Below are 27,720 nucleotides of genomic sequence, written 5' to 3'. Positions count from 1 at the left end.
AATGAGTGAGTTGTTGTCTTTCCCAAATAACTTAGCGCGATACTGTACCTTAATTATTGTATGGAGGGCTAACCTTTTGAATATTTCAAAAGCCTTGACCAACATGTGATATGCTTAATCTTTTGTTCTCTGTTTTGAAGCTAAAATAACTACAAAGATAAAGTCTTATGTCTTACCTGTAGCTGAATCTGATTTTAAACTGTATGCAAACTGTATTAAATCAAAATAATATTAATAACCTCTTATGCTCTTTAGATTTACGGAGTTTTAAACTACATAGGGTTTGCTAAAGCTTTCCTCATCTGTTTGTTTCACATTAACTTAGGCAGTTATTTAATTCTGTTCATCTTAACTGTTAATCTTGTCCATTTGTTGCACATATTCAGACTATTTGGGAGCCTATTCCTTCTCTAGAACTATGGGGTACCTTACAACAATAATTTAGCTCCATTTTTGCTATAGTATTAACTTACTTTGGGCCTGACCCAAGGGGTGCTCAGTACTTGCAGTCTTCACTGACATCAGTGGGAGTTGCAAGATCTTAGAATCCAGTCCTTAATTTGCTATTTTAAATAGTAAAATCATGTTTTTAAACTTTGGATTGCAACTTTGTTGCAGTCTCAAATGTGAATTGGTCCTTTTATGTACAGTGCAAAAATATCAAATTCTGTTTCAACAGGCAGGACAAGCATTTAGGAAATTTCTTCCCCTGTTTGACCGTGTGCTGGTTGAAAGATGTGCAGCTGAGACTGTAACCAAAGGAGGCATCATGCTTCCGGAAAAATCTCAAGGAAAAGTGCTACGAGCAACGGTAGTGGCAATTGGATCAGGATCCAAAGGAAAGGTAAATATGTCTAGGTTTTGCACTTTACTAACGTTTTTGGATAAAAAGAATAGAAGTGGGATGTTATCTGGAAAAAAAAATTAATAAATAGCTAAAGGATGTTTGTCATTTACTTCTCTTCTTCTCAGCCACAAAGTTGAGATGTAAGTTCAGTAAATTAGGTACTGAAACAAGACATCAGATCCTTGAAGTTACGTGGCTAGATAATTAATTCATGTTTTTGTAATATTTGACAATCATAAACTAATAATGCACTATGAATTTTTACATATAAAGCACAAACACAAACAAGTTACCATCAAGCTGGTTGTCTTTATGGTAATTGCTCCAAGTGACTGGTGTCTCAAGATGTGAACCAAGGTCACAGAGTTATGCTACTTCTGACTTTGACCAACACTTGTATGAAGTAGGATTTATTTAAAAAACTATTCATAGCCTTTATGTTTTATTTGCCATTTTAAGTTTTTTTTAAAATTTAGTGTATTGTTTTATAGACCCAAATCCTATCCTTCGACTTGATTTGGCTCATAAATGTGCATAGCTAAGACGACACTATCATGTTTAGGTGCCAAAATTAGGATTTTTAATCGGAATATCTAATTTAAAAAACTAACAACATCAAATGAAAACACCTTGAATTCAAGCATTCTGCTGCAGCCTTCAGTACCCAAATGTTGCAGGATGGTGCTAGTGCTTGAGAACCAGAAAGTGAAGCCCATTGACAAGTTAAGCTGATTAGTTTATTTCATTATCAGAATTGAAATGTAGTTAGTATATTTTTAAAATTATATTTATTAATCTACAGTATATGTAATAAAGCTTAGTAACCTATCCATGTCTTTTAAATTACGTTAATTCTTCCACTGCTGAACAGTTAGTAAATGTGCTCTACTTAACATTTTCTAAATAAATGTGTTAGGAACAAATGTAGGATGATTGTAGACACTTACGAGCTTTTTTTACCCTCCCCTTTAGAGTGGTGAGATTCAGCCAGTTAGTGTAAAAGTTGGCGAGAAGGTTCTGCTACCAGAATATGGCGGTACTAAAGTAGTACTGGAAGACAAGGTTTGTTTGCTAAACTTCATAAATGCAAACTAAATTGGTTTACTGACATTCAGGATTATTTTAAAATCCTTGCTAATAGGCTATGTCATGGGAAAAATGAATAGTGTTGTTGACCAACTGAATGGCAGATGCTAACATTCAAGTTGAGGAGCATCTGCCTGCTATGAGAGACACATCTGCCCCCTGACATTTCCCATTAGCTGCAGAGAGAAAGTGGTTCCCTATACATTCCTTTTGGGTGTGAAAAAACCAGCGGAGGAGGGAGACAACTGACTGATGTGTGCTCTTTGTTGAGGAGAAGAGAAGATTCCAGAGCCTCCTATCACCTAATGTTACCACTCCCACAAATTTGTGAACATGGTCTCAAAGGATGTTCTGGCCAGGAAAATTTACCCCAGAGCCTTGCTCAAAGGGATGAAAATGTCCCCAGAATTGAAGGAAATATCATGACAAGCTCTCAGGTTAACAGATGTAGAAAAGTCCTTGGGTTAATAGTTCCTTTGTGTAACATTGGCCTCAGCCTTCAGCAATAAATCAGTCTCAAGGACTACAATAGTTAGTTCTACTGACCTTGAAGTCAGTTACTGTTATTGAGAGATTTGGATGTAGCAGATATTAACTTATTTTTTCTGTTCATTTGCAGGACTATTACTTATTTAGAGATGGTGATATTCTTGGAAAGTATGTGGACTAAATTTCTCAAATGGATGCAGTATCATGAAGTTGTTCATTCCACTAAAGTGCTGAAATCTTTTCCATCATGTAAATAATTTCCTGTTCTTTATTTTATAATAAACAGATAACCAGTCTCTCTGAAATAACTCCTACAGTCTTATTGCAGTGATTAAACATTTCAAAATAAAAGGATGTGTAAAGTTAGAAAAGTGCACTTTTTAGTTCTTCTTTTGCAGTTCCACTGAACAGTTCAAGGGGCTGGTGTTCAGGGCCATATTACCCATTAGGCACAATAGGCACAGTGCCTAGGGCCTATGAAACTTTCAGGGCCTACCAAAAAAATTTTTATATAAAAATGTTTTATTTTTATTTAAAAAACTATTTATTAATAGCTTGATTGTTAGCTTTAGTACAGACAATCATATACACAAACACATTTCTGCTACCCCTGTAGATGTTTGAGTAGTTTCATTGTTAGTCAGTTTCTCTTACTATTCCCCAGAAACAGTGAAACTGACTACATCCTAATGTGATTTCCATGCATACCTGCAGTACAGTTATACTGATAACACTGTTTCCAAAAAATACTCTAATTTGGACTGGAAGAAAGACTAAAACTTGTCCCCCAGAAACTGCAAAGATGAAAAATGATATTCTATTGTAGTTGCTGAGTTAGGTGAATCACTTTTTCCTGTTTGACCTACCTGTTGCAACCCCTTTTTTTGGTTAAAGGCTTTTCCTATCAGGTAGTATATGGACTACAAAGAAAATAGCACTCTGGTGGTTTTGCAGTATTTGTCAATCCAAAAGCATAGTCAAGAACATACTGTGGTTGTTCATTTACACAGATGTAGCATTCTTATGCAGTAAATATTACCCAGCCATGATTTAATTTTAACTGAAGTAACGTTGTTTTGTCAAGCAACCAACCCTTGCCCACATTTTCTTGCCAAAAAACAAAAGCTAACTCCTTCATAAGAAGAGTCAAGGTCACTCAAACTTCATGTTATGAAAACATTTACTTTATACAGAATGCTTCTTTCTAATAGGGAAATTTAATATTTGGCATGCGCAGACCTGATTTAATTTTTTGTTCCTTGAATTTACTTATTTCCTAAATGGAAATGATTCCTGTAGGGTTTTTCGGGTTTTTAAGCAAAATAAACTGAAGTGTAGTTATTGTTACTACTACTACTGACAAAATTAAGTAATAGTATGAAAAATACTGCTACTTATAAAAAAGCCAGTCTGCATATTTGACTTCCAAAATATCTGTGAAATCAAAGGTCCAAGAAAAACATAAATAAATTATAGGCCCAATCCTGCTCCCACTGAAATTAATGGCAACAGGATAAAACTTTTAATAAAAGATGCCACTTTTATGTGCTAAAAATATTGTGACTTGAGGGTTTGATGGTCGAAACTTAAGGATTGAAATAGCTGGACTTCCTGGAACCATAGATGTGTATTTGTATTGATCTTGTGCTGATAGTGTTGGCTCAATCCTTTGATCTTCCAAGGTAGATAAAGATTGCCAACTGTGGGTCCTTTGCATGAGACCTTCAGTCAAGACCCCCTGTGTTGTGTAGACATTAATGATCTCACAGCACTTGTAAAAAGTTTGACCTGGTATCTTAAGCCAAAAAGATCTGCCCAGATTTTGTAGTATTGTTTGATTACCACCACCTCTTCATAGATGCCTGATTGCATTTCTGTATCTAAACTGGGCAAAATCATGCAGTCATTAGCAACTGGAGAAAAACTCCTATTGACTTGTCTGATAGTCTGTGAAGTGTTTTAGAATGAAAGCTGCTGAATAAGTGCAAAATCATGTCAGAATAAAAATGAAGCTAAACACTTATTGACCTTTAAAGCCGCCCCATTTCAATTTTACCTTCATGATTCCAGTGATGCATTTTATGTGCATTCTGTGCATTCTGACACTGAAGAATACAGTACCCTAACTATTTTTAAACCAACTTATTGTGTGACCCAATGCTAATAAACTTGTGCAGATACACCTTTTGACATCACAGCAATTATAATGCAATCACTTCTATGATAATATGTGTGTTCTGGGATTTAAATTGGCACTTGTTAAGTTGCATCTTTGAGGTGGCTGAGATTTAAAATACTAATGGCCTAGTTAGCTTGTAAAAACAAACTTCATAGGTAAGAATTGGGGTGGGGATTATCTTTTAATGTAGATCAACAGTTGGCCTAATACTTGTGTCCCTCTAAGTATCTTTTAAAGATAGGATGCACACAGGATTCTTTTTATAGTGAATATTTCTAGCAGCTTAATGCCCCAGGTACCTGACTACCAGGCGTGGGCATCATCAGTCTGTGCAGATGCATTTTCAGCAAGTGAGACAAGTTTCCTTAGCATTTATCTCACTTATGATTTGTATTACTTTAGTGACTAAGAGTCCTGGTCATGGACCAGGACACCATTGTGCTAGGTCCCATACAAGCAACCTGCAGTTGCTTGGGTATATTTAATACTCTAATGTTGCCACAGATATTTCACCCAGTATTCTGCTCCCTTCTGACTTTCTCAGGCCTCTGAGATTTTCAGCACTGTTGCAAATCAGGTCACTTATTAAAGTGCCTAAAATGGATGTTGTTTCTTAACTTTATGTAATTGAAAATTCAGGGGATTTAAGATCTGTTTCCTCTGCTGTAAAACAGATAACACCACTTTGCTTATTTATGTTTGTAAAATGTGTTCCGGTTCTTGAAAAAAGGGTATTATAGCAGGGTTCGACAAACCCCAGGCACCATGGCGCCTAGAAATTTAAGTCTGGTGCCTAGTATTTCTCCAGGGGAGCGGCCACCGTGCTGTGGCAAGGGCGCCACTGTGCCCATGTGGGAGGGGAGGAGTCAGGCCAGGGCACCCTGCCGCTGGGCCCATGTTGTCTGGCTCCTTAATTTTTGGGCTGGCTCCTAGCTCCAAAACAAATTTGTCGAGCCCTATATTATAGTTTACAACAGCGTTTCTCAATTGGTGTTCCGTGGAACCCTGGGGTTCCGCGGGAACACTGTTAGGGTTCTGCGAGCAGCTGTTCTCCGTGCCGTCGAAAAAGGGAAGATGTCTCGGATTTTCCGGCGGAGGGTATCCAGTGTAAGTGTAATTTAAGTGAGAAATGCTGACCTTTGCTTATTTCAACATTTGAAGACTGCTAAGAGTTTGGGGGGTTCCGCAATTATTTATGGAGTTCAAAAGGGTTCCATGGCCAAATTTAATTGAGAAACACTGGTTTACAAGTACAAAGTAATAGTGTGGGCCTGAACCTACTCTTTGTACTATAAATAAAGTGCTTAGATGGCTTATGGACCAACATGCACACATTTCATACAATATCAAGGTCATTTTTTCTTTGTAAGGTTATCACTGTGGGAAGGGACAGAATGACTTATACGGCAACTGTGATTTATTTGCCACTATCATATCACTTTGAGGTCAATGACTGTGTCAATAGTTACCCTCAGGTTTTATTGGGGGGAAGGGCAGTTGCTTGTTAGAAATTCTCACTTCCAGTGGTTTATCCCATATCAGAGATTGTCTTTCTTCATCTGCTTTTTAGACTGCTGCAGAACCCTGGTAGTGAAATAGGAAAGTACAGGTAAACATGAGAAAAATAAGCTGGAGTTTTCCCCCAGCCTTTCCAAAACTAAATCTGATTGTGGGTGTAGGGGCATAGGTATGCCTTTCAAACTTCATTCCCCTTCTGTCAGCTTATAGCTGCTGTCATTAGAAGTAGCTGTATTATCTTCAGGAAACTTTGTTGCCCTAGCTGCTGGCTCCATCCCCTCTGATGAGGAGAAATGTGAGGGTGAGGCTTCTATGTGAAAAAGCAAATTACACAGTCAGAGGCCCTAAACCTTCAAAATATTAAATAAATTGGCTAAATAGTAGTTCTGACTTGCACTCATGAAAAATGAGGGTTCAGGTAAAAATAAAAGTGAAACGACTCTTTAAAGACCCATCTACTTAGGGCTAGTCTACGCTCAAAACATACAGCGGCACAGCTGTATGGGTATTGCTGTGCTGCTGTGAAAGTGCTTGTGTAGCCACGTTATGTTGATGGGAGAGAGCTCTCCCACTGATGTAATAAAACCACCTAAATGCACGGTGGTAGCTATGTTGATGGGTGAGCTACTGCCACTCATTTAGTGGTTTTATTATGTCAGCAGGAGAGCATCTCCTGCCAACATAGCGCTGTCCACGCAAGCTCTTCTGCCAGCAAAATTTAGGTTGCTCAGGGAGGTGTGTTTTTCACACCCCAAGCAACAAAAGTTTTGCCAGCATAAGTGCTAGTGTAGACAAGGTCTTACTTGGTAAAATTTAACATGCTTGAACAAATGTCAGACATAAGTAACTAAATACTGGGATCTCTGACTTGCAAAAACTATTAACTGGTGGTAGATTGATATAGCTAGTACATATTGCCTACTGACATATGTGCTTTTCGGCTAGATTTATTTGCATGTTGGACGCCCACTGTCCTTGAATTTAAAGTCAGGGACAAACACAGCTGTCAAAACCCTTCTTGCTTGCATGTCCATAATGAATTAGGTGTGTGCACGCCCCATGCACTGGTGCTGGAAATTTTTCCCCTAATGGTATCCGTAGGGCCAGCTCTAGCACCCTCTGCCACGGGGCGCATATGCACTTGTATATAGGGTGCTACCAGCCTCCCTCCCTTCCAGTTCTTTCTTAACTCCTGTGATGGTGCTAGAACACTCTCTTGCAAGTCTTCATAGTCCTAGTGGTTCGCTCATTCGCTTGCTTAATCTAGCGTACATAGTTGTTCTATAATAGTTTAGCAGTTAGTTTAGTGGACTTTATCCCAGGGTTGGGGCATGCCCCGATCCCTGGGGTTTAAACCCTGCATTTCTTCCAAAAAGTCGATGCCTCTCAGCAACCCGCACCAAAGTTGTCTGAAGTGTTCAGGAGAAGCATACGTGTGGGAAAAGTGCAAAATTTGCAAACGTTTTTGTCCTTGAACAAGAAAAGACAGGGACATTAGACTCAAGGCCATTCTGATGGAATTGGCACTGAGACCAGCGTCGGAACCGCGGTCAGACTTGGTGCCAAGCACTACAGCATCAACAAGAAGCGCTCCCCTGGAACTGGCATCCGCCCAGCACCAATCAATGTCTCCGGTGCCAAAGAAGCATTCAAAGAAGGGCCACGCCAAGAGGGGTTTCTCACTGGTACCGAAACCAGTTAAGAAGACAGACGTCAGTGAGACCCACATCGGGCCATTTGTCCCCATTGGCTCCAGGAAGATCTCCGCCTGTCAGGGCGTTGAGTTGGGCGCCCGTACTGCTGCCGATGCCAGAAAGCGGTAGAGGGCTCGTCACCTGGTGGTTCCCACCACACCTGAAGCATTCCAGGTGATGAAGGACCTCCTAGCAGCTCCAGTGCCACCTACACCTAAGGAAGGAAGGCCTGCACACTGTGAGCTGACTACCCCTTTGGGGAGTTCATCAAGGGGAAAGCTGGCATTGGAACTGCCCCCCCAGCGAGGTGCCGATCGCTAGACCATCAGCAGTCACTAGGCCAATGATACCAGTCCCCGGAGCCACATCACAAGAAGTCGGGATCCCGTCTCCAAGCGCTCAGAGCGCTAGCACGATCTCCAAGCATCGGCACCAATCCCTGGAACAATGGCACTGATCACCAGAGCACTGTCATTTTCCAAGACCGCAGCACTGATACGTCTCCCGAGACAAGTCCCTGCAGCCCCGGCAGCTCCCGCAGAATCCTTACAGGAAGGCTAAGGACAAAATGCAGTCACAGGACTCCCAACGTGAGGGAGTCCTTTGATGGGACAGCCTTGTTTGCTGACCAAACGAACTCAAGGCTGCATGGGCTGAAGGACCCCTGGGCCATGCTGCGCTCCCAGGGTCTGTATATCCCTTCTTCCTCCAGGAGACATTTCAAGCCTTACCAACCGCAACTGTTTTGAGAGCATCATCGGGGAGAACCCTAAAGGAAGAACAAAGAGTTTAAACTCCGCCAGGGCCACTCACCAGCCTCTGCCCACCAATTGGGCTCACGTCATCACCCCTCAGGGAGCAAACAAAACTTTTGAGGGTACGCCTGAGGGTGATCTAACAGCCATCACTGCAGATCCAGATTCCAGGCTTTTCTCCTCCCATCTTGCCACGTTCCTCCCAGCCTGGTCGGCCATAACATTGGACCGATGGGCATTGATCACAGTGGATACTGGCTCACCCTGCAATTTATCTCCCTCCCACCCCACCACTCACCTTCCCTGTCCTTCTTCAGGGACCCCTCTCATGAACAACTACTCACTCAAGAGGTTCAGTCCCTCTTGCAGGTGGGTGAGGTGGAAAAGGGTTCTCAAAAGTTAAAAGGGAGAGGCTTCTATTCTCGTTATTTTTTAATCCCAAAGGCAAAAGGTGGGCTCAGACCTATTTTGGACCTGTGAAACCTCAACAAATATCTCAGAAAATTGAAGTTCCAGATGGTCTCCCTGGTTGCCATTATTCCCTCTCTGGATCTCGGTGACTGGGACGCCACCCTCGACCTTCAAGACATCTATTTCCATTTTCCCAGGGCACAGAAGATTCCTGTGCTTCACAGTGGGCAATCAGCACTTCCAGTTTATGGTGCTCCTATTCCGTCTATTCATGGTGCCACGCATATTTACCAAATGCATGGCTGTGGTGGCAGTCCACCTCAGGCGTCAAGGGATACAGGGTCTTCCCCTACCTGGACAACTGACTTATCCAGGGTTGGTCAAAGTTGCAAGTCCTGCGCAGCACAGAGGTAGTGTGAGACATCCGTCGAGCTCTTGGCCTACTCATAAACAAGTAGATTTCAACGCTCATTCCAGTGCAGAGGATAGAGTTCATCAGGGCAATCCCAGACGCTAAGCCGAGGCACTCCTACCAGAGGCCAGATTTCAGAGCCAGTCTGTCAACCCACCAGCTTACCATGGCGAGGGTGTGCCTCAGCCTCTTGGGGAACATGGCAGCCTGCACTTATGTGGTCTGAACGCCTGTGTTACCCAAATAACAAACATCACAGGATCTTTTTAGGGGATAAGGCAACAAGCCACGTTTATTGTGAACACAGAAACTTTGTAAATAGTATTAAAGAAAAGAAAAGTATCAACACTGTAATAACATTAATATTGTGCTTTACTTAGTGAAATAGCATTAATAATAATGTAAACACTAGGAAAACAGTATTAATATTATATCAATACTACAACTACAGAGACATGTTTCAATTGATGCTTTCATTCACACTCACACACACTGACAGGCATACACAGACAGGGAGACAAACAAACAAACATACATAGTGATCTTCCAGATGTTAGTTACCAGCCTCTTGGTGCTCATGATAGTCACTGGCCAGGTGACTAGAGCATGAGGAGCAAGGTTCTGCCGATGTGCATCAGTACTCCTGGCTGATGTGATGTTGTAGACCCGAACCTCCAGCCTTCATCTTCTTGTCCCATTTTATAGGGAAAGGGCCCCATGTAAGTCTATGGGTTTTGCATTGTCATGCTGCAACTGCATTCTTGGTGTGATTCTTAATCACCCACATTCTTGCAAGCCTGATCAGATTTTGTCCTTTGAAATGTGCTGTCTCCAAAGTTATCAGGGGGGTTCCTCTTCAGCCATTTGATCATCTTCGCTTCTTTCTTCTTCCCTCAAGTGTTTTAGGTGAGGCTGGTGTTTTCTTCATGACTGTTTCGATATCCCTTACTGAGACCAATTGTTCAATCACTCTCCCTATTTACACCCAACTCAATTGTTCAGCCATTCACAGTTCAATCACTCAGGGCCAACTCCTAGCTGAAGAACTTACATATTATTTTTAAAGCAAACCTTATTTCATTTTTGACAGTGTCTTTTACAATTGAAAGTAGATATATTACATTTCACAGTGTGGCTTTTTATACTTACAAATATATTGAAAGTGAGTAAAAATTAACAGATAAAATGGTTTTAAAACAAATAGACTTATAGAAAATAAGTGAACATTTAAAAGGGAAAAACAATAAGAGTTGAGGTTTTAGGTCTTGATTAAAGTTACAGTGTGTCAGGCTGAAGTGCCTTTTGGTAGGAAGTGGAGGGGAGGGTGTTTGTGGCTCTGTTCTTTCATGTATTTCTCAAAAACAAGATTGGGCCAACACCTGCTTACATCTCAGACTGTTACAGATGTGCTGGTATCAGTATACTCCCCATCCAGACATCAGCTAGACAGGATGCTCACCATTCCCCCGCAAATACTCACTTCCCTGTCCTGGTGGACGAAACCCCAATACATGATGGCAGGAGTTCTGTTCACGGACCTGAGGCCGATGCCATCATTGGTTTCGGATGCATTGGATCTAGGGTGGGGCGCTCACCTTGGAGTGCTTCAAACTCAAGGTCTCTGGTTCGAGGGAGAGACAACTCTCCACATCAATGTAAAAGAATTCAGCGCAGTATGTCTGATGTGCGAGGTATTCCTCCCTCATCTCTCCAACAAGACTGTGTGGGTCCTCACAGACAATACAGCAGCAATGTACTACATCAACAGGCAAGGGGGAGCCAGATCCTCGACCCTCTGTCAAAAGGCCTTTCACCTTTGGGATCTTTGCCTGAACCACGGTATCCAATTGGAGGCAGTACACCTTCCTGGGGCCAGAAATGCTTTAGGGGATTACCTAAGCAGGTCCTTTAGCTCTCACCACGACTGGTCACTACATCCAGTGGTGACAGACTGTATCTTCTGAAACTGGAGTACTTCTTCGCGACCTTCGAGAACAGGAAGTACAATCTCTTTTGCTCCTTCCAAGGACTCGACAACGCTTCTCAGACTGATGTGTTTCTCCTCTCGTTGGGCAACCTCATGTGTGCCTTTCCCCGATCCCATTGTTACACAAGGTCCTCATAAAGATCAAGAGGACAGGGCTTGGGTCATCCTGGTAGCCCCGGCATGGCCTCACCAACATTGGTTTGGCATGCTTCTAGAATTATTGGTGGCCTGTCCTTGGAAGCTCCCTCTATGGCTGGACATCCTTTCCCAGGACCAGAGTCAGCTGTTGAACCTGGACCTGGTTTCCCTGCACCTGTCAGCGTGGAAGCTGCATGGTTAAGTACAGAGGAGTGACTCTGCTCCGCTCAGGTTCAAAAGATTCTGTTGGAAAGTAGGAAGCCATCTGGAAGGGCGTCCTACCAGGCTAAGTGGAAGTGTTTTACCTGCTGCGAAACAAATCGAAACATCTCTCCAATGAAAGCGTCTGTCCAAATAGCTTTGTACTATTTGCTCCACCTTGCCTTTTCGTCAATTAAGGTACACCTGGTGGCAATTTCGGCCTTCCACCCACCTGTCCAAGGTAGAACAATCTTCTCACAGAAAATGGTGGCTAGGTTCCTACTGAGAAGAGCTGGAGAGGCTCTTTCCTCCGATCCGAGACCCAGTTCCCCAATGGGATCTGAACCTCATCCTTTCCTGAGTCACTGGACCCCCCTTCGATCCCCTAGCTTTGTGCTCACTCACACACCTGTCATGGAAGGTAGCATTTTTGGTGGCCATCACCTCAGCAAGGAGGGTATCAGATATTAGGGCCCTAACCTCAGAACCTCCCTACATAGTTTTTTACAAAGATAAGGTTCAGTTACACCCACACCCAGTGTTCCTGCCAAAAGTAGCCTCCCACTTCCACATCAACCAGGACATTTTTCTGCCAGTTTTCTATCCAAAGCTGTACAACCCCAGCAAGGAGAGGCAGCTCCATTCTCTCGATGTAAAAAGGGCTCTAGTGTTCTACATTGACAGAACCAAGCCCTTCTGTTGCTCAATGCAGCTCTTCGTCGCAATTGCTGAGTGTATGAAAGGTTGCCCAGTTTCCTCGCAGCATATCTCGTCGTGGATCATGGCTTGCATCCAAGCCTACTGTGAACAGACAGGGGCAATGCCCCCCGGCGTCACTGTCAGCTTACTCTACGAGAGTGCAAACATCTTTGGCGGCTTTTCTGGCTCGTGCCCATTGAGGATATTTGCAGAGCTGCTATATGGTCTTCGGTCCTTGCATTTGCATCCCACTACATCACGCAGCAAGCTCGGGACGATACAGGATTCAGAAGGGCAGTGTTGCAGTCGTCATGGCCATGAACTCCTATCCACCTCCAGAAGTACTGCTGGTAAGTCACCTAATTCAAAATGGACATGAGCAAGCACTCAAAGAAGAAAGAACTGCTACTTACCTCGTAACTGTTGTTCTTCGAGATGTGTTGCTCATGTTCATTCCACAACTCACCCTCCTTCCCCTCTGTTGGCATTCTGGCAAGAAGGAACTGGAAGGGAGGGGGACTGGCAGCGCCCTTTATAAGAGCACATATGCGCACCACTGCAGAGGACGCTAGAGCCGGCCCTATGGATATCACTAGGGGAAAAATTTCTGGCACCGGTGCATGCAGTGTGCACATACCTAATTCAGAATGGACATGAGCAACACATCTTGAAGAATAACAGTTATGAGATAAGTAACCGTTCCTTCTGTTCTTCAAATGTTAGTTAACCCTTAGAAAATATGGAAGGGTAAAAGATCAGTGCCTAGTGGCATGGGAACCCTTTCAGCTAATGATGGTTCGGTCTGCCTTTTGCCATGCTTAGCTGAGCAGAATGTCATCTTTCAAGGCATTAACTTTGAATTGTACCAGGTCTAACTAGGATAGAATATATTTTTACCAAACCCCACCATTTCCCCCCTCTAATTTATTCACCCTTCAACAGAGATGCCATACTCAGACCTTTGACTGGGAGAGCAAGTAATCACTGAGCCTGGAATGCTGGCCTATATGCTTGGGAGGAGGAGCTAATTACCGAGCAATGCAAACTACATCCACACACTCAAAACTAAACTGTCATCTCTACATTGCGTTGTATATGCTATACGAAACTGCCAACCCAGTCCCAGCGTCGGCTCCCTGTGGCAGTTTCAGGTATAAGCGTTGGAGCCCTGAGGAATCCCCATTTCCCATCATTTTCTCTTTCCCAGCTTTTGACTCTCAGTTTGGTCACTGAGAGCAGGCCTAGCCTCCCTGGGAATGCTATTAGTGACACTCCCCCAAGCAAAACAAAAACTCAATGATTTCACACCAGGAAATAAAGTCTACAATATGGATTATGAATCCTTTAATGTTGGAAAATGGCAAATGTGCAAGGAAGAACTTCAGCTTGAAAGTGTGTGTGTCTTAGAATTGATTTGCTTGGTGCAATAAGAGAGCACGCTCTATGGCCCTTATGCACCTCTATTGAAGGACAGAGGTGGCTATGAACATTTTGATGTATCCAGAGACAATTTATTTACCTTTTCAACTGAGAAAAACTCACCCCATCTGTTTTCCTCTATCTCCCTTGTTACCAAGATGTTCAATGTCATCCACATACTGATCCATCTGTCCTGTCCAGTTCAATCCTCCCTCCCAAGTGGTTCCATTTTGCCTTCCACTTCCCCCAGCCACTGCTGTCTATGTCTTTTCCTCCTCTCTATCCTTCCTTAGCAGGCACTTTTCCACCTACTTCCTAACCTCCAACCCCCATCTCCCTTCCTCCTCTGTTTTCCATCACCTCCAGCCAGAGCTCAGATACAATAATGATGAGCATGTTATTAGACCCTGACAATAATAGTCTATCCCCTTCCCCTCCTCCCTATCCTACAGAAGCTGTTCCATCTCCATTCCCCCCTCTGTGAGAGCTGTTTCCTTTGCTGGCTCTATTTCTACATCTGCATCTGTTCTATATACACTTCCAGTGCATAACTTACTAGCCTTTCTATCCACCTCACTCTGAGGGCACCTGAGATGCTTTGTGTCCATTTTGCCACTAACATCCTAGCTTGGTGGAAACCAGATCAATTTTGCAGCCCTATCTCGATCTCCTAAAATATTGCTTTTATCGTGTTTGATCTTTCCCCCGCACCCTTCCCTTGTACTAAAATAATTAAATACCCCCTTTCTTTCATTAATTTTTTACTACTTTGTCACTTTAGATTTTTTCATATTATTTCTCTTATAGTAATGATTAGAGAGGCCCCATTTGAGGATGAGGGCCCTACTGTGCTAGGACCCGTGTAGACATTTGAATAATATATATAAGACAGTCCTTGCTGTAGACAACTCTGAGATAACGACATGATGCAACAGCAGGAAATTTGAAGAAATTACTGTAACTAGATGCATTTTGTTCTCAAAGCAACAACCTAGTCAGCTTGCTAGCCATTTGGAGCTCAGTTCACAGCAGATAAAAGTAGGTGTAACTTATTCTGGGGAAGCAGTATGGTATTTTAGGGAAGCTTTATGGCCTGTGTTATACAGGAGGTTGACTAGATGATCACAGTGGTCCCTTCAATGAATCAATGAATCCTACTGATTATGCAGAGTTGCATCTTTTTTGGGAGGCCAGCTGAAACTTAGCTGAAACTTCTTCCCGCAGGTATTTTGACTCCTTGTGTGCCTATAATCTGACACGTAACTGAAGAGGAAGCAGAGGGGAACATTTCTAAGACACCACGGATTTTCCTCTTGAGAAGAGTCAGAAAAGATGCTAGATTCCTTACCGACTGTTTAAATACGAGCCATGTAAGCACCAAGAAAGGGACACTGGAGCTTTTCCTTTACCTATGGACCGGCCCAAGGGTTTTTTTTTTTTTTTTTAAAGAGAATCTCTGATTGGTGATGATGTTGTACCCCAAGTGTTTAAGAGGCTTGACCTACCTTTGCCAAGATGGCTCAATTTTGACCAGTGTCAGAGGCAGAAGCAGCCGTAACATACCACCCAGTCTCTGAGCCCTAGCAAGGGAGCACCTGCAGGCAGGGGGCACCAATGGGTCAGGCCCCTTGCAACTGGGGCAGCTCTCCGGATGGGGGAGGACAGACAGACAGACAGCAGCTTGTCAGGCAGCGGCACTATTTGCTAGTGGCAGTTGCCCTTCCCCCCCCCCCCTTTAGGTCTGGACACCCCTCCTCCCCCGCCTTCGCAGGATGTAAGACAATCCCATACCACGGGCGGTATGCTGCCACTGGCCACAACCCCCTGCCCACCCCCGTGAGCCCCACGCGCTGCCTGGAAGGCCAGGCCCAGCTGCCCGAGTGAGACCTCGGCACCCGAGCCCTCTCTACTCCCTCCGCGTTCGCGCCGCGCGCCGCGAGGAGGCTCTTCCGCCTGTCCGCCTCTGCCTCCCTCCGCGCGGAAGCTGCTTCACCCCCCTCCCTTCTGATTCTGCTCGCCACGGACGCAGGCTGTTCCGCCCCCCCCCCCGCTGTTCCGCCTCCCCCCAGCTGTTCCGCCTTCCTCCCGAGCTTCCCTCCCGCCGCGCCCGCTCCTCCCCCTCTTCGTCAGTGGCTGCCGCATCCGGGTCCTTCCTGGCGCCGCTGTCACTATGGTCATGGCGGAGGGGACGGCAGTGCTGAGGCGGAACAGGCCGGGCACCAAGGCCCAGGTGAGGCACCGCGCCCCGGTCGCCTCCTGCCCGCGCGGGGCGAGGGGGAGCCTGAGCCCAGGCCGCGGGCCGGCAACAGCGGGCGGGCTGGGCCTGCTCGGCGCCGCGCTCCCTACGGGTTGGAGCCGGGCCCGGCCAGTCTGCCCCGGCGCGGGCGGACGGACGGACGGAGCCGCTGGGCCTCTCCGCTCCCTCGGGGTGTCAGTGCCCCGCGCCGTGCGGGCGGGTGCGGCGGGGGCTGGGCAGTGAGGCCGGTCAGTGGGCCCAGCTCGCCTGACAGGGAGCCGCGCTCGGGTTGTCAGCGGGCCGGGGCCGGGCCGGGCTGGGCTGGGCTGCTCCACCACGCCCGGCCGGGCCGCTCTGTCTGGCCCGGCCCGGCCCGGCCCGTGGCTGGTAGCTGTCTGGGGCGGGCTGGGCTGGGCTCGGTGCGGATTCCCCCTCCCCGCCTGATGGGGTCGGGTCTGTTCCGTTTGTCTCAGCCTCTGAGGCCTTGTCAGGTAAGAAGAAAAGCGGCTTCTCCACTGGCGTTGACCGGGAGTCCGCCTCCCAGGGCAGCTGCGGAGACCTAGATGGTCAGGAGTCCCACGTCCTTAGAAAGAGCCCTAGTCGCTACGCCTTAGTGCGTAAATCCAAAGTAAAACATGTACATGCATCTTTACATCCTGAAAGATCATGTGAACGTGGGTGTGAATTACTTCGCCTGCCACCTCTGAGGTGAAACCTGACAATTTTTTAACAGCATCTAATAAGGCTCCGTAATGGTTTAGGATGAAAGTGAACAAAACATTCAGTAAGAAAAACAATCAGGCTGGATATTAGGTAGGATGAAAGAATAATAGCTAGTGTCTTGGCCGAGTTAGGCCATCACCCCATTGTATCAACCTAGAGATGCTGCTGGAAGTACATTACTCCTGTCTAGCTGGTCATCTGTGAAATCACTAATGCCACTTCCTTCAGAAACCTGGACTTCTTTTTGGGATCTTTAAGTGTTAACTAGTCTGTCCCTTCTTAGCTTGTGAAATGGCTGCAGTAAGCAAAATATTTAAAATAAGACTAACAGTTAAATAAAAAATTAGCAAAAGGAGTAGGAGAAATGACATTTACAGTAGTACAAGTCAAGTAAAGCTTTAGCTTTAATTTCAAAGTATTATGAAATACTTTTGTGGTAGTTCCTTTATTGTAAGTTTTGTCTTTTGGTTTCAGGAGGGTGAGCATCAGTTCCATGTAGTTCTTTGCAACTTTGTTTGCTTCTTCTCTTTCTAGATGAAGTTTCCTGTTTGTTGGAACTATAAAGGTTATTTTCCTACAGCATGTTGAAGTTTCCTGATACTGAGCATTCAGAATTTGCAGCAAATTATATGCTTTCTTTTCCCCCTTTTTTCTATTAACTGGTTTAAATTTGGGGTTTTTTCCATAGGATTTTTACAATTGGCCTGATGAATCCTTTGAAGAAATGGATAGCACACTAGCTGTTCAACAGGTATTTTTAATTCCAATACATATCTTTTCATGTATAGAAGTTTAGTCACTCAAATCTTGTGACTTTTGGCAAGACGTAAGCAACAGGGCACATTCTCTTCCTGGTTGTGATAGAGTTGTACAAAAATAACTTCATAATTCCATACAGAAATAGAAATCAGTATGCCGGTTAGCACAGTAATTTTGTATGTAGAAATCACTAGAATCTTGGTGACCAGTTTCACCAGGTAAACAGGTTTTATTGCTATCTGGTAAAACTCACTGCTCTTACTATTTCTCCTTCAGGGAAGATCTATTTTTCACACACTACATTTCTAGCACAACTGCTTGCTTCCCTCTCTATCTGTCACTACTGTTTTTGGTTTTCTTACTTTGGTCCATCAACATAGCTGCTCACTTCCAGCTAGGCTAAAGAAATAAGTAGCTGTTATCCTTAGTGTACTGGCTAGTAGGTATATACCAAACACGTATTTACTGCCTTCCTTTTGGAATTTAAGAATAGCAGTAGCCAGAGTTGTGGGGCCAATCCTAAATATGGTGTCTTATTATCTTTAAACAATTTTCAGAAATTATTACTTTTTCTTCTCAGTATATCCAACAAAACATAAGGGCAGACTGTTCCAACATTGACAAAATCCTTGAACCTCCTGAAGGCCAGGATGAAGGTGTATGGAAGTATGAACATTTACGGTAAGAATGCATGCTTTGTTGAAATGTAGAATCAGGGCACCAACCTCACTGATTAGCAGTAGTAATGAATCTTAATAGTCTGAATCTCATAGACGATAAATATTTTTATGACTATAAAAATAAATACTACAAGAGCAAAACTTTGTACTATTAAACATTTTAGGAATATGTATTAGGAATTGATTTGTAATCTTAAAAATTAAATTTATTTTCTCCTTTTCTAATTACCAAGTCCTGAGTTCATTGTTGTGAGGATTCCTTAAACGCCCTGTTGCTTTTAAAAGTTTGTGATGTCAACTTATGTATTGTTTGCCTTATTTTAAATAAATCTTTGCAGTTCACTTCTAGAAGTATGTCAGTATGCATGGACAGAAAGGATAGCCAGGAGTTTCCATAGCATCTCCTCCCCTCAATCTCATCAATTCCTTACTTTCACTTACTAAAATATGAATGTTGTAATTATCAGATACTCTCCAGTTTCAATCATATTGTGGTTAGTTTCCTCAAATTAGTTCAAGAATAGCCTTTAGCTATGAGACCAGTTTAACAAACTGTAAGTAAATATTTTCTGTAATAAACATGTTTTCTGTTTTTATTCCAGTCACTATCAGAGAAATCATGACAATTTTTTTTAACCTTCTCTTATGCCTTTTAGCTGTTAGAATGTATTGGTTAAACTAGCTACTTTGGAGATATAAAAAGCAGCTAAGTGTCCTTGTTACTGAAAGTATTTATATGATTATAGTATATATTCAATATTCTGTTCACTAATATTTCCACATTTTTCCTGCTTTGATTTTTACATCACTTTGCTATGATTAGTGTCCTGGCATTCTGAAAAAAAATCAGTTTTTTCCCCCAGTTTGACTGTCTTGTCATTCCATCAACATATATTTTCAAGGATAAGAATTGTTTCAAGTAAGTGCTTCCCAATGAGAGTTAGGCACCTAGGTTCTTTTTAAAACCCCACTAGGCACTTAAATACCTTTACAAATGTGGCACTTGGAAGCGAAGTCCTAGTGACTTTTAATGAGACTTAGGCTCCTGAGTGCCTATATCTCTTTTGAAAATGGGACTTAGGCGCCTAAGTCAGAGTCACTTCTGAAAATTTTACCCTGCTTCCTCTGAAGCATTAAACCTGCTCTAAACTGTCTGCTAAAATGTGCCTGCGAGTGAAATTATCAGCAGCTTTCACACGTAGCACTACATGCATTACACCTCAGCTGAAGCTGCCTTAAGGAGAGTTACTCCTAGAGGTGTTGGTAATAGTCTCCTGAGTATTTGGGGATGGGGCAAAAGCCACAAAATTGGACTTTCAGGGTATATAGAATAGATGGATTTGATTAATTTGCACTTTATGTTAAGGAAAGGAATTAGTTTTTCTTTAGTGCATGTTTAAGGGACTTTACATTTTTTCTTAAACATGAATTGATATCAAAGGGAAATTTGTAAAATGTAGATTTTCTTAGGGGAGAAAATATTATATTCCTAATCTCTGCCACCAGAATACTGTTCCTTTTATCCTTTTTGACAAATGAGAAAATTAGGCTATAGTTGTATGAGTTCCTCTGAACCAATAATAAATTAAATTTTCTGACTTTTCTTTTTGTATTTCTGTCGTTTTATAGCGTCCCCTTATTTCGTTCTTTTCTTCCTAGTGTATTCTACAGATATATGTCCAAAGATTCCAGATATGTCATAGCTGAAATTATTTTGAACCATACATTTTTACAGTTGATCTCATTCCTCTTCTGATTTCTACACCTAGAAGAGACCAATGTCATTGTTAAAAATGCTAGAGATTTATAAAACCATTAGTGTTTCTGACAAGTTGTTTTATGTGTTAAAATGTTTCCAGTGGAGAAACTGTAGATCAGTTTTGACAATGCTGCATTTAAATTTCTAGACAATTCTGTCTCGAGCTCAATGGACTTGCTGTCAAGCTTCAGGTAACTCTCTTCTTGTTCTCTAAATTTTATACCTGTGTCAGAGACCGGGTTGTTTTTGTATTTTTTAGATGTAATATTAACTTGCAAAGGTTTGCAAGCTTTTAGATCAGATATTTTTTAGCCACCTTGGTTTTAGGAACATAGTTTTAGGATTCCAGAAGTTGATCAAGTAGCTTTAAAATATATTTTTTTATTTTAAGGAATTGAGAATTAAATGACTAATAATGATCAAATCTTGCTTTCACTGTTTAGTATTTTATTAATTGAACTATTATTTCAACAGAGCGAATGCCACCCAGATACATGCACTCAGATGACAGCAACTGAGCAATGGATTTTTCTTTGTGCAGCCCATAAAACTCCCAAAGAGGTGAGGAGGGTATTTTTTAAAATATATCTGTGAAGGCTTATATTTTCTTCAGGGATCCATGCACAGAAGGGGCCATCCATGCATATATCTTGATATAGCGAAACTGAAGGGGTATGTAGGAGTGCTACTTTCACAGCATTGTTTCTCACATCCTCCATAGTGACTCATGGGAGGCAGAAGAGCAAGGAAACCAGCTGCTCTCCACAACAGTCTTATACAAATCCCTACTTCCCTCTTACCTTTTGTGTGAGAATCTTGAAGAGTAATTTAGCTTTAATTTGTATTACATTTTCTCTGATCTGAATGTCCAAACACGTGTAGCTTTACCCAGGCCTCTGTCTGAGCCACCCAGTTGGTGGCCTTACATATTCTTATCTTCAGAGTGGCTTTCCTGGTGGCTGTTGGTTTAGAGGATAGTAGAACAGTCTATCTGATCTCCCTTCATACCTAGTCTTCCACGATAATATAGTGGTCCTTTAAAATTTTCCCAGTTTTTTGCCCAAAGTCCTGACCCCTTTAACTTAAACCAGATTCAATGGTTGCAAGGTGAACTGCGTTTTAGACACCTTTTACTCCCTGTTGAGTAACCCCTTAGGTGACAGATTTTGTTACCTTCACCCATTTTGGGTGGAGCCATATGGTCCTATCACTGTTTGACTGGTTCTTTCAGCTGCAGCCTCCCTGTTTACCACTGTAAAACCTGACAGACCCAACTGCATTTGGCACATGTAAGCCCTTTTCCTTTGGCAGCCTGACAGCAGCTGATTTAAAGGGACTCTAAAACAGCTTCTTCAAAACGAAGCATTATTTATTCACCCAGAAGGTGCAGAGCAAAGGGATAAATTCTATACACAGATTAAGGTTTAGATAAGGAGAAATTTTTTCAAGCACTAGTAAGTTCCATTCAGCCCAGTTACTTCCATATTTGGGTAGGAAGAAGCTTTGACTCTCATTCTTCCCCTCCTCTGGTGCTTAGTGGTGTACTGCTATTCAGAACCCATGGTTTGGACTGTAGAAAATTCAGCCACAGAAAACAAATCATCAATCTATCTTCTAACTTTTTTCCACAATCGATCACAATTAAGCAAACACCCAGCCAATTGGATTGTCCATAAAAATTAGTTTTGTTCTCCTAGGTAGGGAGGGATTTAGTGTAAGCTGTTGGAGAAGTGGGTGGAGCACTAAGGAGCGGGAAGATCATGGTTGATCTTCCCTTTTCAAAGCAACTGGGGAGGAGCAATCCCTGTTCTGCCATGTTGAATGAACTGTGGAAGCTAAACTAACTGGTAGGTGGTGGATTAACTTTTTCTTTGGTTGTGTTCTTCCATTATAGATCTTCTGTCATGTCAGTTACTAAAGAGATATTTAATTAGAACATCTACTCCTGTGTCTATGCCCCATTGCCAAAACAACCATTTTCTTGAAATAATGCAATCAGGAGTACTTGGAGCTATAGGTAATAAAACATAAGAGGCTGAGACAGCTTTAATGTGGGGGAAGTTTGCTCAAACCATTATAGAAACTCTGTAAAACTTCTGGAATACAAGATGGCTGTGTGAGAGGAGGGTTCTGAAATCTGAAGTTCTATGATATATTAGACAATTCTCTTTAAAATAAGACATGTGATGCAGTGTCATACCTGTTTTCCCTTCCTAATATTTTTTAGTGTCCTGCTATAGACTACACCAGGCACACACTTGATGGAGCTGCATGTCTTCTGAATAGCAATAAATATTTCCCCAGCAGGTAAAACTCTTAGAGGCATCATCTGGGGGGGGAGGAAATCTTACATTCAGAAAATTTTGTTCACAAGTGGTACAAATCTGAAACGTAGTGTTTGGTAATGCAAATTGTTTTTCATGTTGTATTTAGTAGAATAAATTACTCTATTGTTCATACAGTATTTCAGAATAGGATGAAAAATCCTCAATGTGGCAGCATCTATATAGTTAGTTATTGTAAAGTATGGGAAGAGATCCTGCTTTTAGTGCTGCTCTGCCACCAGCTTGTTAGAGGTAAAACAGATGGGTTTCTAAGGGAACATTATCCATCCAGCTTAATCAAGTTGGGTTTTCAGGGGTGGCCCAGGACTGTAGGTCTCTGATGGTGAAAATCCCACTTAGACGGAGGGAGGAAGCTGCAGTGGCTCAAGGTGCTGTTAGACCTCTGCTGGGAAGCCCTCACCAAATTACTGCGGCCCCAAAAGTGGACACTACTGACTACAAAGTGGCCTGGCCAAGGATGTGAACAGATTCAGTTTCTCAGATAGCCTCCATGCCAATTTATGGAACCCTGGCTGGACAAGTAAAAGCTGTGTTTTCTCTGGAGGATCCTTCAGGGAGCACAGTGGTCCTGCTGCGGAAGGAGTGTGCAATTTGCATTCTCCCTGTGAATCTAGCCTCTACCAAAAATTTGGCATTCTGTGGGAAGAAGCCAGCATTTCTGCAATCAGAATATCCAGTATTACATGTGCAGAATGAGCCAACTTAATATATTTACTAAATTCTTTCAACAATATTGATTACAGAATTTAAATGTTATCAGCATCCACAAAACGTAATTGTTGGAATTTCATGTGGGATCAATTAATCCAGTATAAACAACTGAAACTACACACACAGGCATGCATGCACATATGTATATCTGTAGTTAACCTGTAGACTTGTAAAACTGAGCACTGTATAACATTTGACTTCATGCTTATAGGGTTAGCATAAAGGAATCATCTGTAGCCAAACTAGGATCAGTGTGCCGTAGGATTTACAGAATATTTTCACATGCATATTTTCATCATCGGCAGATATTTGATGAATATGAAGTAAGTAATTGAGTACCTTGCATTTACTTTAATTACTAATGCATTTGCTACAGTGGTTCCAGACATCAGTCTTCTGCAGTTGCTATATATTTTCTTCTCTTAACGCTGTCACTTCACAGACTTCATTAGCCAAGCAAGGCACAGTTCATAATTGAGTACATGTATATAAGAATTGTGTGAAGTTTCATGTGAATGACTTTGGTCTTCAAACTAAGCAATTTCATGTGTGCTTTTTTTATCCTGTTTATCATAGTTCTCTTAAATTGGGTAGAAGTTCACTATACAGAAACAGAAAGTTTACAGGAACTTTAATATCATCAACTTAATGACCCTTCTTATGAAAATTGCTGGCCTTTTAATATTACAGAAAACCCTTAGGATTATGATAATTGAAAGTAGAAAACTATTTTTTCAGTTTACTTTATGCATTTGACAGCACTTGTATATAGTCAGATACCTATTTGCGTACATCTTTCACACAGTAGTTGTGGAAACATTTTAACAATTGGGAAAGTCTGATGGTAAAGCCACAAAATCAACAGGAGACTCAGGAGCACGTATAGTACCTGAAACTATTTTTTTTTAATTGACTAAATTTTAAGTCAGGAAGGGGGCTTAGAGGTGTGAATGGCAGTAAAAACAAAGGTAAGGACTAACAAGGGAAGGAGCACATACTACTGGAGCCCATGGACTGTAGTAGCAGTAAGGAGTGGCTTAGCTTACTGTTTGGTTCGGGCGGGGGTGTGTGTCGGGATGTAATTATTATAGTTTAGGTGCCTATGTAGAGCTTTCATTAGGACTTTGCACAGTGGCCCAGGATTTAGTTGACATAAAATTGCTTATCTAATTTCATGTTAAGTGTAGTGGGACTTGAATATATTCCCATTCAGGTGCTTTTAACATTGTTATGAAAATAAAGTTTAAATAGGTGTTTGTGTCCACTCTTATGAATATAAAGGGAGGAAATAAAACTATTTTATTAATGGATTTCTAAATAGATGTTCCTAAAACTTACAATACTAAGGGGACAATTTATTTATGCTCCAGGATTTTTATGATAAATTTTGCATAATTCAGTTTGAAATATTCCCTTCTTGTATATGTCATAATGCATTTTATTTTATGTTGGAATTTATATGATTTTTTTTTCCATCCTCAGAATGAAACTTTTTTGTGTCACCGGTTCACTAAATTTGTGATGAAATATAATTTGATGTCCAAGGATAACCTGATTGTACCAATTTTGGAAGAGGAGGTACAGAATTCAGTGTCTGGGGAAAGTGAGGCATGATGGGAATTGTGGTACAGAAAACAACTGTACTGAACACACAATTGACATTATGTACTGTATATATCATTTTAGACACTTCAATCATGTATCCTTATAGCTTTGTTTAGTATACTTTTTTGTATGCTGTGTGCATTGCCTTTTAATATGGGAAATACTTTAAGTTATTCATGAATTGTATATTCATCAATGTGGCACTCATGGTTTTTAAATAAAATTAGTATTATCTGTTTATAATACCTGTTAATAAAAGAATTTACAGTTGTGTAAAATTACTGCTAAACAATCATTGGATCACAATCCTCAAATGTGTCTGATTAAAAAGATAAGCGAGACTAAGGTTTCACACAAGCCATTTTATAATGAAGTAGCAACGTTAGCCTTAGTTCTGAGCTTAATACATAAATTTAACACTTAAATTTAGAATCTTGCAGGAAGCTTAATCCTAATTCCAGGTCTTATTTTTTTAAAAGAGCTCATTTTTTTGTTTCAAAGTTTTACTTCTGCTTTTGGGCGTGCATATAGTGTTAACTATTCTTGTATGTGTATATCCAAATATTAAACACAACTACAGTATTAGTAATACCAAAAGGATACATTTTACTATGCTACCAAAAGTATATTCTTGGTCTACATAAGAGACAGTTGTGTACTTTTTGGACTTGCCTTTCTGTAACAGTGAAGGCCTGTATACATCATGGAAGTGATGTAATGAGTCTTAAGGCAAGGAAAGATTTATTTTTTTTTTTTTTTTCCCTCCTTATGAAAGTCCTCCTCTTTCCTTCCCACCACAACTTCTCAAAAGAATAGCAGTGGCTGAAAATAACTTTCCCTCTTGCCTATAGTAAGGTACTTAGTGGTTTTATACCTGTGCATATCTACAGTAACTGCTTACAGATTATACCTCACAATGTTCATATTACACTACAAAACAATGTACTAACATAGTCTTGTTTATAGTTTTAGCAAAAGTATTCCAAATATTTAAGAACTCTAGCCTTGCAATACTTTGATTCATGTTGAGAGTATGATTAACGTGCTTTCATCCATTCACCTAGATTGTATCCACTCTCAGGTGAAGTACATCTGTAGTTGGAGTGGTTTGCAGATTTGCAATAATTCACAAGTTCCATGAGTGCTGCTTAATGGTGTTGAACTGTCCAGAATTTGATTAGAATTAAATGTTTTAAAGACTATTATAGCAGACTATTGTTAATGGTGTACATAAATGAAGAGCGTCTAAAAGCACTAGCAGTGTTCTTATATTAAATGGATCTTGTCTAGATAAAATTAGTTTGTGGCTTCTTCACACAGTAGAGGCTCATGTTAGGGGCCTGTTTATCTATTGTTAACAGGTGAAAGTATTGGCCTTAGTGGACCTACCCACTTATCTAAACTATACTTCTTCTTGAAGTTATGCTTACCTGGGAATGAGAGAGAATTTATTTTTTAGTAGTAATTTCTTCAAAATATACTGAACATGCCTTAAGTAGTTCAATATAAAGTATTACAAGTCAAATACACCATTTGGATATAAAGGGAATTAAAACAATGAGAACTTACAGTGATAAAGATCTTAAAGTGCTTATACAGTGCTGCCTTCTTGGGCAGATATTTTTTGTCTTCATTTTTAAAATTGTATTTAATGGTCAACAGGGTCACTGCATCAGATGCACTCTTAGTGACAGTAGCTTTAGCTATTGTGCTTGCACACTTGAGGTTTATCTTATACAGGTCAGATGACGTGATTTGATATCTTTAAATTTGCACTGAGGGTAGAAGATTGCATTTTGGAGGTAATAAGATGTATTTAGCTTTGTAACAATCTGCTGTTGCAAGATAGACTATAGTACTCTTCTATTGTATGTTGTACAGCCACTTTGGCAAGCTTAAGTTGGCCAGAATGACTGGGACAGTCAAAAAGCTGGTGCTCTTTACTACTAAATATTTTTTGTAAAATTGAAGATAGTGGAGTGGAGCTCAGAACTGCATTAAAACCTTAAACTTCTCTCTTCCCCTTCTCTCATGCTTTGAGTTCTAGTAAAAGCCTCTGGAACTGTTAAACTTGTTTGTTCTCATTCACACAATTAATATTATGTCTCACTGTAAAATTGACTCATTGTACTAGCTAGCTTAATATAACAGGCCTAGATGAAACATGCTTCTATTTTCCTTGCTACTGTTTACATAAGTACTCTGACAGTGTACACACATGTACCTGAGTGGTATTTTAAAACTTTAGTTAGCCTAAGCAAACCCTTGATTTGTATAGTAAATATTTTAATGGTTTCATTTACAAATTTACATTCTACATAATAGGGAAACTGAGCTACATTTGTCATTTGAATTAAGTTGTAAAACTAAGAGGATAAAATTAAAAAAGTTTCTTTTTCCATACCAATATATTTTGCTTACATGGTTCTCATTTTTTCTCTTCCAAGAATGCAGATAACGGGATACTTCATGCTTTCTAGAGTAAGTTCTGTGCTCTCCTAAATCTGGATATAAAATGTGTTTTGAGGTCAAATAATATTCTTCTTTCTTAAACAAGGAAATTTTGTGATTTACTCACTAATCCATTACTCTTCCCAGAATCTGGAACTAGAATTTGCATTTATGCCCTGTCTTGCTTCTGTAAAGAGCTGAATGATTCTAGAATACAAAGAAGGTTGAGGAAATACCTATCATAGGCCTTCTCCCTAGGCATTATTAATACAAACACCCAAATAAGTGGCCTGATCATAAGCAAAGGACAGTTTTCAGTGTTTTTCCCTGAACCAGCTGTGTCCTCATTCATGGCTTGAGTTGTATTACTTAGCCACAGTAATTCTGCTAATAAATATTAAAGAGATACTAAGATTTTAATTCAAAATGCTATGCTAATTGTCTGTCTTAGTTTGGACAAAGCAAATCAGTTTTGAAAATCAGAATTCCAACTACCCCTTCCATTCTGTGGACTAAGCAGCAGGGAATTGTTAAAACAGCAACCCTAAACTCCTCTTTGCTCAGGAGAGCAAAAGTACTAAATACAAATAAAATATGACTAGCTTTTGGTAGAGAG

General features: G+C 41.2%; 1 protein-coding gene across 3 annotated transcripts in view; it reads left to right on the top strand.

Moving 5' to 3' along the window:
- Positions 1-27,062, top strand: part of LOC137153517 (MOB-like protein phocein) — a 29,445-nt gene extending 2,383 nt beyond the window's left edge. The window contains exons 2-9 of one of the 3 annotated variants that reach the window (XM_067548967.1): positions 680-844; positions 17,483-17,545; positions 18,134-18,234; positions 20,141-20,183; positions 20,467-20,553; positions 22,220-22,299; positions 23,260-23,371; positions 24,531-27,062. In XM_067548967.1, the coding sequence (XP_067405068.1) occupies positions 680-844; positions 17,483-17,545; positions 18,134-18,234; positions 20,141-20,183; positions 20,467-20,553; positions 22,220-22,299; positions 23,260-23,371; positions 24,531-24,662 (783 nt within the window). In that variant the 3' untranslated portion in view covers positions 24,663-27,062. Of the gene's footprint in view, positions 1-679; positions 845-1,819; positions 1,910-2,552; positions 2,731-15,933; positions 16,066-17,482; positions 17,546-18,133; positions 18,235-20,140; positions 20,184-20,466; positions 20,554-22,219; positions 22,300-23,259; positions 23,372-24,530 lie in introns of those variants that run through there. The other 2 variants (XM_067548965.1, XM_067548966.1) reach the window with 2 other exon arrangements.
- The last annotated feature ends 658 nt before the right edge of the window (positions 27,063-27,720 follow it).

The sequence above is a fragment of the Emydura macquarii genome, unplaced genomic scaffold (genome assembly GCF_026122565.2).
Source record: "Emydura macquarii macquarii isolate MOO-44397 ecotype Brisbane River unplaced genomic scaffold, CSIRO-AGI_Emac_v2 contig_1253, whole genome shotgun sequence".
NCBI classification, from domain to species: domain Eukaryota; kingdom Metazoa; phylum Chordata; order Testudines; family Chelidae; genus Emydura; species Emydura macquarii.
The sequence above is the reverse complement of the archived record's forward strand: the minus strand, read 5'-3'. Positions and strand labels throughout refer to the sequence as shown.